The 13,126-nt window shown below is 45.1% G+C and overlaps 1 protein-coding gene across 1 annotated transcript; it reads left to right on the forward strand.

Moving 5' to 3' along the window:
* Window positions 1–256: 256 nt before the first annotated feature.
* RFXAP (regulatory factor X associated protein) lies at window positions 257–5,781 on the forward strand. Its single transcript, XM_056560351.1, has 3 exons — window positions 257–729; window positions 2,267–2,374; window positions 4,940–5,781. Exons 1-3 carry the CDS (start codon window positions 316–318, stop codon window positions 5,045–5,047), a joined length of 630 nt encoding a protein of 209 aa, XP_056416326.1. The 5' UTR covers window positions 257–315; the 3' UTR covers window positions 5,048–5,781.
* The last annotated feature ends 7,345 nt before the right edge of the window (window positions 5,782–13,126 follow it).

Raw genomic sequence — 13,126 nt, forward strand, 5'->3', positions numbered from 1 at the left:
TTATCTATAAATATATATCTATAAAGAGTTTTTATGGTCTCCATCGTGAGCCCTTATAAAGAAGATGTTTGGGAAAGGCTTCCCGACTATAAACGGTTAAAAACATAGTCATGTAAGAACAAATACAGTCAAAAAGGAGAGAGAAAAAGTCATAAAGCGCTGCAGTCTTCACACTGACCACTAGATGTCAGCACAGCAATCACAATCTAGAGGTGACTAGACGGATGACTGAGACGCACATGCGCAGTAAGCACTGTGGCAGCCGGAAGTAAACAAAGCGGTTCCGCGCTAAGGTTGACAGTAGCCGGTGGTAATATGGAGGAGCAGCCGTCCGCGTCCCGGGAAGAGGATGACGAAGACCAGGAGCAGGCGGACCGAGAGGGCGGCAGTGGGTACGGCCAGTATGGGGCGGATGGAGACACCCGGGTGCTGTATTACACCATGCTGCCCGCAGAACCGGAGGACGAGAGCGGGGAAGCACTGGACACCTCCGACCCCCGGGACAGCACGGCCAGCCCTGAGGAGCTGGAGGACGACGACAACTCTGGGGACAATGACACAGTGGTGACCAAGACGTGCACCTACCAGGGCTGCCTGGAGACCACCAGTCAGGTGGCCAAACAGCGCAAACCCTGGATGTGTAAGAAGCACCGCAACAAGATGTACAAGGACAAATACAAGAACAAGAAGAAGAGCGACCAGGCCATGTCCTGTGCCAGCAAGCTGGAGGTGTGTGCCAACCACTGGGGACAGCTGACCTCTGATTGGCTGCTCTAGGCACCTGCCCCTGCGATTCTGATGACTCCTCCCCTGCAGTGCTGATGACTCCTCCCCTGCAGTACTGATGACCCCTCCCCTGCAGTGCTGATGACCCCTCCCCTGCAGTGCTGATGACTCCTCCCCTGCAGTGCTGATGACTCCTCCCCTGCAGTGCTGATGACTCCTCCCCATTAGTTTTCATTGAGTCCCACATAAGTTTCTGTTTGGGTGTCCATTCCTGGGGATCCAGCCGCTCTGTCTGACTCATTCACTACATTATAGTCTATGGTGAATCATTCAGTGTTGACTGACCGCCAGGGAGTGAGGCATACCGCCGCGCACTTCACTAGCTTATAACCCACAATCGCAACTGAGACCCGGTGCAGTCTAAACTTTTCACATGTCTGAGCAACATGTCAAATGTTTTTATAAAAGACGGCAGAGTTCACACTAGCGTGATACAGATTGTTTTCCAAATGTGTGTCTACAGCTGGTGCAAAACTACAATTCCCACAGCCAAAGGCATGCTGGGAGTTGTAGTTTTGCAACAGCTGGAGGGACACTGTTTGGTAAACACTGGTCTTTGATATTCATCAGTGGGGTTCTGTCTGTGATCTGTGGTGACAGAACGCTGCCAATCACTGGTAGGCGACCAGGCCATAGCAGCCACTCATATATTGTGGACTACTGAGCACACGCTTGTTAAACATCTGAAGGGGACCTGTCATCAGATTTTACCCTATATAACCATTGGCAGCAGGTTATATAGGGTAAAATCATCTTGCTTACCATGTTTCCATGTCCTTGGGGTCGACAGCGATAGTTACGAAAATAACTTTCAAAGTTGTATGCTAATTAGCTCTGAGACCCCCACCGATCACTAGAATGAGGGGACAGAGCAGGTGCTTACAAGTGCTGTGCTCCTTCATTTTCCCTCTACACACTTTTTGGCTAAAGGGAGTAGTATGTGGAATCACAAAGGAAATCAATGGAACTTTCAGCAGTTCCGTACACCGTTCACTTTAATTCCACAGAGCGGAAATTAAGATACAACGTGCACAGCCGTGAGCTTCAGCGATCAGTGGGGGTCTTGGCAACCACACACCCCAACTAATACTGTGAGAAGTTTGTTGAAATAATAGGTTCACTTTAACTATTTTTGTTAGTGCCATTGGGGGAAATTTATGAAAACATGTGCAAAGAAGCAGTGTTGCAGTTGCCCATAGCAACCACTCAGATTCCAGCTTTTATTTTGAAAAAGACCTAAAAAAATGAAAGCTGAAATCCGATAGGTTGCTATGGGTAACCTAACCACTCTCCTCCATTGATTTAAAATGACGGCCTCTCCATTCAAACTCCACCTAGCTTGAATGTGCAGTCCTGACGAATCAGGAACGTGGTCTTTGGAGACCTGTGTCAATAATACAGATGTATAAATCTGCTGTAACGTGTGAATCCGGCCCATGGATACCTCTGGAATATTGAGACTTTCCTTTTTTATGTTTAGGAAACTGCAGATTGTTCTGTGTCTCTTACGAAACAAAGGAGTGGATCAGTCGGTGATCGTCCCCCTCGTCCTACATTACTAGAACAAGTACTAAACCAAAAAAGACTGGTAAGTGTTAATATTAGGTTATATTACTGCTACTTTATAGATATATCTTTCCGAAATATGATTGCTAATGTGTTGGCACAATGCACTGTCCAGCCTGCTGATCTCCCGCACAGGAGGGTCATGTAGAACAGGTCAGTGTCTCATTGTATCATCCGTTCTCCCACCCTCCCCACCTGTCCTTGACCTGTACTTGATTTTCTTAACCCATTGCTGAGCAAAGTTGGGGTCTGGCGGGGGGACAGGGCAAAAGGGAATAGAGAAAGAAACCTATATTCACCCAGCCTCTGTCCCCTGAAGCTCCTGTTAGGCTCTGCCCAGTCCCCCAATCTTCACTTTTCTTTCTGCTTCCGAAATGAGTATTTTATACAGGATCTGGGCTCAGGCTATCACTTGCCAGAATGGGACACCACTGTGGACAGTGACTGGCTGAGCGGGAAGGTCCTGCTTCAAGGGTTCTCGGAAGAAGGGAAATTGGGAGACCTGATGAAGCCAATCTGGAGCGGTTGGGGACCTAGGCTTTGTATGTATGGATATCTATCTCTATATAGTGGTCCCCCAAGTTACAATATTGGTTCTTGGATGACAATTTTATGTTGAGACCATAACTCTATAGAAACCTTGTAAATGGTTCTGAAGCCACAAAATGAAAAAAAAATAAGTAGATAACTAATATAGATAAAGCAAATCCTTACATACAGTCATGGCCGTAAATGTTGGCACCCCTGAAATGTTTCTAGAAAATGAAGTATTTCTCACAGAAAAGGATTACAGTAACACATGTTTTGCTATACACATGTTTATTCCCTTTGTGTGTATTGGAACTAAACCAAAAAAGGAGGAAAAAAAGCAAATTGGACATAATGTCACACCAAACTCCAAAATGGGCTGGACAAATGTCCCTGATACCTGCCGGTTAGAGTGCGCATCATAGCCGGGACCAGCAATAACTCTTTAGACGCCGTGATCAAAGTTGATCGCGGCATCTAAAAGTCCTGAGATGTACTGCCAGTTAGCTCAGAGATGCGTCCGATCGTCGCTCCTTTACTGCTGCCAGCCATAGCAGGCATTAGTAAAGGAGCACCGATAACACTGATCACTGCTATGCTATGGCATATCATTGATCAGTGTATGCATTCAGATTGCATGTAATAGTCCCCTATGGGGACTAAAAAAGTGTGGAGGGGGGGAATAATAAATGTGAATTAACCTCTTCCCAATAAAAAATTTGAATCGCCCCTCTTTTCAAAAAAGTTAAAATAAAAGTTAAAAAAATATATATATTTTTTAATATAAAAAAAGCCCTTTCTCTTATAAAAATAAAAAAAACACCCCTTTTTCCCCATTAAGGGTACGTTCACACGAGCGGATCCAGAGTGTATTTTACGCTGCGGATCCGCCGCTGAAGGACTGCTACATGCTGCCTTTAGATGTGCCTGCTCGGAGCGGCAAAACGCCGCAGACACACTGAAGCGATGTGCGAGTCGCTGTGTACTCACACACATCGCTGCTCCATCAGCTAGGCCGAGAGCGGCCGCGAAGTGAGAGTAAACTGCGCATGCACGCTGCGACTCACACATCGCAGTGTGTCTGCTCATAGCGGCATATTGTCGCACCGAGCAGGCATATCTAAAGGCACCACGTAGTGTTCCTTCAGCGGCGGATCTGTAGCATAAAATACGCTGTAGATCCGCCCGTGTGAACGTATCCTTAAGGAAAAAAACCCTGTCACATGACATTAAAAAAAGTATCGGTAATTGGTATCGGTGAGTACTCAAGAAAAAGTATCGGTAATTGGTATCGGTGAGTACTCAAGAAAAAGTATCGGTACTCGGTCTTAAAAAAAAATGGTATCGGGACATCCCTAATTGTAAATATTGTAACCTGAGGCCATTGTAAGTTGAGGGACGACTGTATAGAAAAGGTGGGAAGATGGATGGAGAGATGATGGCTGACAAAGTAGATAGAAATGAAACGATGATGGATGCAGAGGCTGTTAGAAATATGGATGGATCAGGAGGATAAAACAAGCAGATATATGGAAAAAGGATCGGATGTGGTGAGGAGATGGATAGAAACCAGTTTATGATCAATAGCAGTGACGCAAGGATCAATCAAGAGATGATCTCAATGTGGGATGAGGAATGGAGAGAGAGCTGATGAAGAGGAGCATGGAAGCAGCTGGACGGTGGATAGAGAGATGAATAGAAAAGTTGGGGTGATAAATGCGTGGAAACCTGTTGTAACTGATGTACTTGGTGGGCAAAGTCTTGCATCCAGTATTCGGCTATGGGAAATATCCTGGAGCTTTATAGATGGCAGAAAATAAGGAGGTTTAAAGGAACTATATAATCATTCTATGTGAGTATCCGCAATGTAAATAAAGCCCTCCAGTGCAGCCGGTGTACCTTATTTTGGCAGTCAGGGCCCGACCTCTAATATACAGTGTATTATAAACTTGTGTATTTTAGTCTTATAATTGAAGATGTACAGACTCGGTACATTGCAGCGTTCTGCTCTGACTCAATGTTTTCCTGACTGCACTATGTTTTTCTTCCCATTCACCAGTCTCTTCTGAGGAGTCCCGAAGTGGTCAAGTTTCTCCAGACTCAGCAGCAGCTTCTCAGTCGCCAGGCGTTCGAGCAGCGGCAGTCATTTCAAGGAGCTTCACTATGACGCGATTCCTTTGTAGGATGAACTAGCTATAGACTCTGCGTGCTGACCTCCATTTTTTATATACATATATTTATTTAATGACGAAACTAATGGAGAGGCCTGGAGTTCTTAGAACTACTTACATGCAAGATGGGAAATGAAGCAAGATGCGTATCACGTACAAGAAGTCTTTTATTGTGCACTATGTGTTTTTACCACCCGTAATATCTATAGCCTAACGTTCATTGTCCTCCACAGGATGACGGAGAGAAATATTTATATCATCTACGTAATATGGGATGTTCTTTTCAGGTTCTTTCCAGGATCTGAAAGAAAAGCTTTTGCAAAACTACAACTCCCAGCATGCCCGGACAGCCAACGGCTGTCCGGGCATGCTGGGAGTTGTAGTTTTGCAACAGTTGGAGGCAATCTGGTTCAGAAACACTGCTCTATATAGTCATTTAACCCTGTGCTGTCCAAACCTGTTAGATTCTGTTTGGCAGAAAACAGTCATGTGTATGTATAGAGCAGTGTTTCCCATCCAGGGTGCCTCCAGATGTTGCAAAACTACAACTCCCAGCATCTGTCCAGGCATTCTGGGAGTTGTAGTTTTAGAACACCTGGAGGCACCCTGGTTGGGAAACACTGGTGAATAGACCGTTGTTCGGCATCCGCTTTTATTGTTGTCCACTAGAGATGAGCGAACTTACAGTAAATTCGATTCGTCACGAACTTCTCGGCTCGGCAGTTGATGACTTATCCTGCATAAATGAGTTCAGCTTTCCGGTGCTCCGGTGGGCTGGAAATGGTGGATACAGTCCTAGGAGACTCTTTCCTAGGACTTTATCCACCTTTTCCAGCCCACCGGAGCACCTGAAAGCTGAACTCATTCATGCAGGATAAGTCCTCAACTGCCGAGCCGAGAAGTTCGTGACGAATCGAATTTACTGTAAGTTCGCTCATCTCTATTGCCCACCCCCAAGGTGAGGATTTATGTCGATAAAGGGATCGGAGGTAAGAAATACAAAACAGATGCAACTTTTAGTTAGCAACTATCTGGAACCGTAGACTTCAGCAGATTTTTTATTTTTTACTTTTTTTCATTCTTTTATCTGAAACTAAAATGTGTATGTTGTATGAAGTATAAGGGAGTGCAACATTTTATGGAGATATTATTGGGTCCCTTGATTCCTTTTATGAGAACCACGATTTTTTTTTTTAATTATCAATTTATATATCATGGAAAAAAAAGTTTTTATAGTTAAAAAATTTAGGATTGGAAAACAAAAAAACAAAACAATTATAGTTACTGTTAACCCTGAATCTCACCCCTTGTTTTCATACTGTTGGGAGGCAGAGATCTCTGTGTCTCCTTCATACTTCAGGCTGCTTGTATGCAAAAGGACACCGTTTTGTCCTTTTGTGAGGTGAATAGAGGCCTGTGGATAAGTCTGACATGTTTAGGGAGTTTTCTTGGGTTATACAGCAAGACTTAGGTGCAGTACTTGTCCCTGGGCCTGTAGAGCTGACCTCAGAACATGTAAAAAAAACTGCGGCCCTATGCGTGGAGCAGTTTCCTATGCTTCGACCGTTGTCGATATTAAAGGGGTATTCCAGGAAAAAACTTATATATATATATATATATATATATATATATATCAACTGGCTCCAGAAAAAACAGATTTGTAAATGACTTCTTTAAAAAAATCTTAATCCTTTCAATAATTAACAGCTGCTGAAGTTGAGTTGTTGTTTTCTGTCTGGCAACAGTGCCCTCTGCTGACATCTCTGCTTGTCTCGGGAACTGCACAGAGTAGAAGAGGTTTGCTATAGGGATTTGCTTCTAAACTGGGCAGTTCCCGAGACATGTGTCCTCAGAGAGCACTTAGACAGAAAAGAACAACTCAACTTCAGTAGCTCATAAGTACTGAAAGGATTAAGATTTTTAATAGAAGTAATTTACAAATCTGTTTAACTTTCTGGAGACAGTTGATATATAAAAAAAAGTTTTTTCCTAGATAACCCCTTTAACCGATGATAAGTCCTGTGCTGTTGATTCCCTGAAGAAGTAAAAAATAAAAAAATGCTGCAATCTGATTGGCTGTTATTATAGGGGTACTCTGCCCCTAAACATCTTATCCAAAGGATAGGGGATAATATGTCTGATCGCAGGAGTCCGGCTTCTGGGACCCCTCTTGATCTCCGTGCAGCACCCGGTGTTCTGAACATTATACTCCATAGACATGATTAGAGGGGGTGTGGCGTGTCGTCACAACCATGGCCACCCGCATCAAGAATTCAGAACATAATGTTCAGAATGCCGGGTGCTGCACGGAGATCGCAGGAGGTCCCAGAGGCCGGACCCCACGATCAGATATCTTATCCCCTATCCTTTAGATAGGGGATAAGATGTCTAGGGGTGGAGTACCCCTTTAATGTATCGCGTACATGATGTTTTTTTTTTTTTTATGTCTCATTCACCCTTGTAACCTAAGGGTCTAGTCACACGGCAGAATTTCTGCTTGTGGAATTCCACCTCAAATTAAAGCCCATAGACTTCTATGGGATTCCGCACTCCCATTCACACCTCTGAATTTCTGCTTTGGCTTTAATTTGAGGCAGAATTCCGCCAGCGGAAATTCTGCCATGTGAATAGACCCTAAAGGTCCATGTAGTACACCACACCAAAATACAAGAAAAAACAAATGAGCCCCCATTGTTTTCAGGGGGATTACATGTCGCAGTCACATTGTGAATTGTGGCGCATGTTTTTTGGAACGCACACTTCAAAAACACTTAAATAAGAGACATGCAAGTTAGAGAAGCAGGACGCCGATTGACCCCATTGAATGGGGCTAATCTGTATTGACCACTGTTGAAAATGTAGTCCAACTTATTTTTCCCTTGAAAAAAATACATCATGTGATCGTAGCCTTATATGTTGTTCGGTCAGTATTTGTCGGGTTCAAAATAATGGAGTGTCCTGTAGAATTTATTTTCAGTGTTTACATTACATGCACCTCATCTGTCCTCAGGTTGTGTGCGGTATTGCAGCTCCGTTCCATTGAAGTGAACGGAGCCAAGTTGTAATACTGCACACAACCTGAGGACAGATGAGGTGCTGTTTTGCTTTTTTTTTCTAATCTTCAATAACCCTGTTAACTCATCAGATTGCCAAGTACCTATCCACAGGCTATGCCATAAATGACTAATAGGTGGGGTTCCACCTTTGGGACCCTGTTGGTGGTTGTCACTAGCTGCAAATCAATAGATTGTTGGCCATGCATGTCTGAGACTATATGAATTATGAAAGAAGAAAAAAAATCATACTTAATAAATGGTCTTAACAGAAAGTCTTGCATTGAGCATTGTATGGTGTATGGGGTACTCCACCCCTAGATATCTTATCCCCTATCCAAGGGGATAAGATGTCTGATCGCAGGGGTCCCGCCGCTGGGGACCCCCGTGATCTCTCCTGCAGCCTCTAGTCATCTGCAGCATGAAGCCAAAGTTTGCTCCGTGCCTGATGACTCACGATGCTAAATAATGGACTGTCCTGCCCGGTGGTTCGTGACATCACGCCCCTTAATGCAAGTCTAAGGCGGGGAGTGACTGCGGCCATGTCCCCTCCCATAGACTTGCCTTAAGGTAGCGGGGCTGTGACATCACGAACCGCCGTCCCCTGCATCGTGAGTAAACTTCGGCTTCGTGCTACAGATGACTAGGGGCTGCAGGAGAGATCGCAGCGGGACCCTGGCGATCAGACATCTTAACCCTATCCTAGTGTAGGAAATAAGATGTGTAGGGGTGGAGTACCCCTTTAAATATGTACATTGGTGTAGAGGAATAACTACATCTAGGCTTCCTTCATGCATGGTTTTTGTGTGGAATTTTTTCGAGTTTGTAAAGACCACTCCATGGGTTTTATCCATTCGCAATCCATAAAATTCCAGCTGTGGGCACCTGCTTCTCTTTCCTAGTGCAGCAGATGGATATCTCTTTTGTGTTGCTTTTTCTTGTAGTATATGTATATATGTGTTGTATGTGTGTGTTTGTGCAGCTTTATACATGTTTCATACATTTTATAAGTTTTGTACATTAAAGAGTCATAAAAACCCTGATTAATTTATATGTTCTTTTTTATGGATTGATAATATTACTGTTATCCTAATCTTAGAGCTGGCCATACACATAAGGATTGCAGTAACACATGTTTTGCTATACACATGTTTATTCCATTTGTGTGTATTGGAACTAAACCAAATAAAGGGGGGGGGGGGGGGGAAGCAAATTGGACATATGTCACACCAAACTCCAAAAATGGGCTGGACAAAATTATTGGCACCCTTAACTAAATTTGGTTGCACACCTTTTGGGAAAAAATAACTGAAATCAGTCACTTCCCATAACTATCAATAAGCTTATTACACCTCTCAGCCGGAATGTTGGACCACTCTTCCTTTTCAAACTGCTCCAGGTCTCATTTATTGGAAGGCGCCTTTTCTCAACAGTAATTTTAAGATCTCTTCATAGGTGTTCAATGGGATTTAGATCTGGACTCATTGCTGGCCACTTCAGAACTCTCCAGCGCTTTGTTGCCATCCATTTCTGGGGCTTTTTGACGTATGTTTGGGATCATTGTCCTGCTGCAAGACCCAAGATCTCGGACGCAAACCCAGTTTTCTGACACTGGGCTGTACAGTGCAACCCAAAATCCATTGGTAATCCTCAGATTTCATGATGCCTTGTACACATTCAAGGCACCCAGTGCCAGAGGCAGCAAAACAACCCCAAAACATCATTGACCCTCCACCATATTTCACTGTAAGTACTTTGTTCTTTTCTTTGTAGGCCTCATTCCGTTTTTGGTAAACAGTAGAAAGATGTGCTTTACCAAAAAGTTCTATCTTGGTCTCATCTGTCCACAAGATGTTTTCCCATAAGGATTTTGGCAAAATGTAGTCTCTTTTTTTATGTCTCTGTGTCAGCAGTGGGGTCCTCCTGGGTCTCCTGCCATAGCGTTTCATTTAAATGTTGACGAATAGTTCGTGCTGACACTGATGCTCCCTGAGCCTGCAGGACAGCTTGAATATCTTTGGAACTTGTTTGGGGCTGTTTATCCACCATCCGAACTATCCTGTGTTGACACCTTTCATCAATTTTTCTCTTCCGTCCATGGCCAGGGAGATTAGCTACAGTGCCATGGGTTGCAAACTTCTTGACAATGTTGCGCACTGTAGACAAAGGCAAATCTAGATCTCTGGAGATGGACTTGTAACATTGAAATTGTTGATATTTTTCCACAATTTTGGTTCTCAAGTCCTCAGACAGTTCTCTCCTCCTCTTTCTGTTGTCCATGCTTAGTGTGGCACACACAGACACACAATGCAAAGACTAAGTGAACTTCCCTCCTTTTTATCTGCTTTCAGGTGTGATTTTTTTTATATTGCCTACACCTGTTACTTGCCCCAGGGGAGTTTAACCTCTTCAGGACATAGGGCGTATGGATACGCCCTGCATCCCGAGTCCTTAAGGACCAAGGGCGTATCCATACGCCCGTGGGAATTCCGGCCCCCACCGCTAGCCGGTTGGGGACCGGAGCCGGATGCCTGCTGAAATCGTTCAGCAGGCATCCCGGCATATCGCCCAGGGGGGTCATTATGCCCCCCCATGTCGGCGATCGCCGCAGATCGCTGGACAATTCAGTCCAGCGATCTGCGGCGATTCCGGGTCAATCGGGTCTCCAGTGACCCGGTGACCCGGAATTACATGCTGTTCGGGGCCGTCTCTGACGGCCCCGAACAGCCAGAGCCTGCAGGGGTGAGGTGGCACTGGTGCCACCTCACGATCGCTCTGATTCGTCGGCCGACCAATCAGGGCGCCTGCTGCGGGTGTCACACCCGCTCCGCCCCTCTTCTGGAGGACGTGAGCGGGTGCGGGACGTGCACCCCGGGTGCTGGGGACCCCGATCCCCGGCGCCCCTGTTGGGATCGGGGCCCCAGGAGCAGCTGCGGCGGCGGAGACGACGAGGGACTGACCTGTGCGGCGAGGATCGTTGGAGGTGAGTGACAGCCTCCTGCTGTTGCTTAGCAACAGCTCCCAGCATGCAAAAAGGGCATGCTGGGAGCTGTAGTTATGCAACAGCAGGAGGCAGACCACCACAACTCCCAGCATTCCCTTATGGGCATGCTGGGACTTATGGTTTTGCAACAGCTGGAGGCACATTCTTTCTATGGAAAAGTGTACCTTCAGCTGTTGTATAACTACAACTCCCAGCTTGCACAAACAGCTAAAGTGCATGCTGGGAGTTGTAGTGGTGCATCTGCTGGTTGCATAACTACAACTCCCAGCATGCCCGTTGGCTGTCGGTGACTGCTGAGAGTTGTAGTTTTGCAACAGCTGAAGGCACACTGGTTGTGAAACTCAGAGTTTTTTTTTACCTAACTCAGTGTTTCACGACCGGTGTGCCTCCAGCTGTTGCAAACTACAACTCTCAGCAGTCACCGTACACCATGCACCGTACATGCTGGGAGTTGTAGTTTTGCAACAGCTGGAGGCACACTGGTTGTGAAACACTGAGTTAGGTCACAAACTCAGTGATACATAACCAGTGTGCCTACAGCTGTTGCAAAACTGCAACTCTCAGCAGTCACCGACAGCCAACGGGCATGCTGGGAGTTGTAGTTATGCAACAGCTGGATGTCCCCCCCCCCAATGTGAACGTACAGGGTACACTCACATGGGCGGAGGATTACAGTAAGTATCTGGCTGCAAGTTTGAGCTGCCGCAAACTTTCTGCTGCAGCTCAAATTGCCAGCGAGAAACTACTGTGAACCCCCGCCCGTGCGACTGTACCCTAAAAACACTACACTACACTACCACAAAAAATAAAATAAAAAGTAAAAAACACAACGTATACACATACCCCTACACAGCCCCCCTCCCCTCCCCAATAAAAATGAAAAACGTCTGGTACGCCACTGTTTCCAGAACGGAGCCTCCAGCTGTTGCAAAACAACTCCCAGTATTGTCGGACAGCCGTTGACTGTCCAGGCATGCTGGGAGTTTTGCAACAGCTGGAGGCACCCTGTTTGGGAATCACTGGCGTAGAATACCCCTATGTCCACCCCTATGCAATCCCTAATTTAGGCCTCAAATGCGCATGGCGCTCTCACTTTGGAGCCCTGTCGTATTTCAAGGCAACAGTTTAGGGTCACATATGGGGTATCGCCGTACTCGGGAGAAATTGTGTTACAAATTTTGGGGGGTATTTTCTGCTTTTACCCTTTTTAAAAATGTAAAATTTTTGGGAAAACAAGCATTTTAGGTAAAAAAAATTTTTTTTTTTTTACATATGCAAAAGTCTTGAAACACCTGTGGGGTAGAAAGGTTCACCTAACCCCTTGTTACGTTCCCCGAGGGGTCTAGTTTCCAAAATGGTATGCCATGTGGGTTTTTTTTTGCTGTCCTGGCACCATAGGGGCTTCCTAAACGCGGCATGCCCCCAGAGAAAAATTTGCGTTCAAAAAGCCAAATGTGACTCCTTCTCTTCCGAGACCTGTAGTGCGCCAGCAGAGCACTTTTCACCCCCATATGGGGTGTTTTCTGAATCGGGAGAAATTGGGCTTCAAATTTTTAGGGGTATTTTCTGCTATTACCCTTTTTAAAAATAAAAAAATTTTGGGAAAACAAGCATTTTAGGTAAAAAATTTTTTTTTTTTTTACATTTGCAAAAGTCGTGAAACACCTGTGGGGTATTAAGGTTCACTTTATCCCATGTTACATTCCCCGAGGGGTCTAGTTTCCAAAATGGTATGCCATGTGTTTTTTTTTTGCTGTTCTGGCACCATAAGGGCTTCCTAAAGGTAACATGCCCCCCAAAAACCATTTCAGAAAAACGTACTCTCCAAAATCCCCTTGTCGCTCCTTCCCTTCTGAGCCCTCTACTGCGCCCGCCGAACACTTTACATAGACATATGAGGTATGTCCTTACTCAAGAGAAATTGGGCTACAAATACATGTAAAAATTTTGTCCTTTTACCCCTTGTAAAAATTCAAAAATTGGGTCTGCAAGAACATGTGAGTGTAAAAAATGAAGAT

The sequence above is a fragment of the Hyla sarda genome, chromosome 2, assembly GCF_029499605.1.
Source record: "Hyla sarda isolate aHylSar1 chromosome 2, aHylSar1.hap1, whole genome shotgun sequence".
Classification (NCBI taxonomy): Eukaryota; Metazoa; Chordata; class Amphibia; order Anura; family Hylidae; genus Hyla; species Hyla sarda.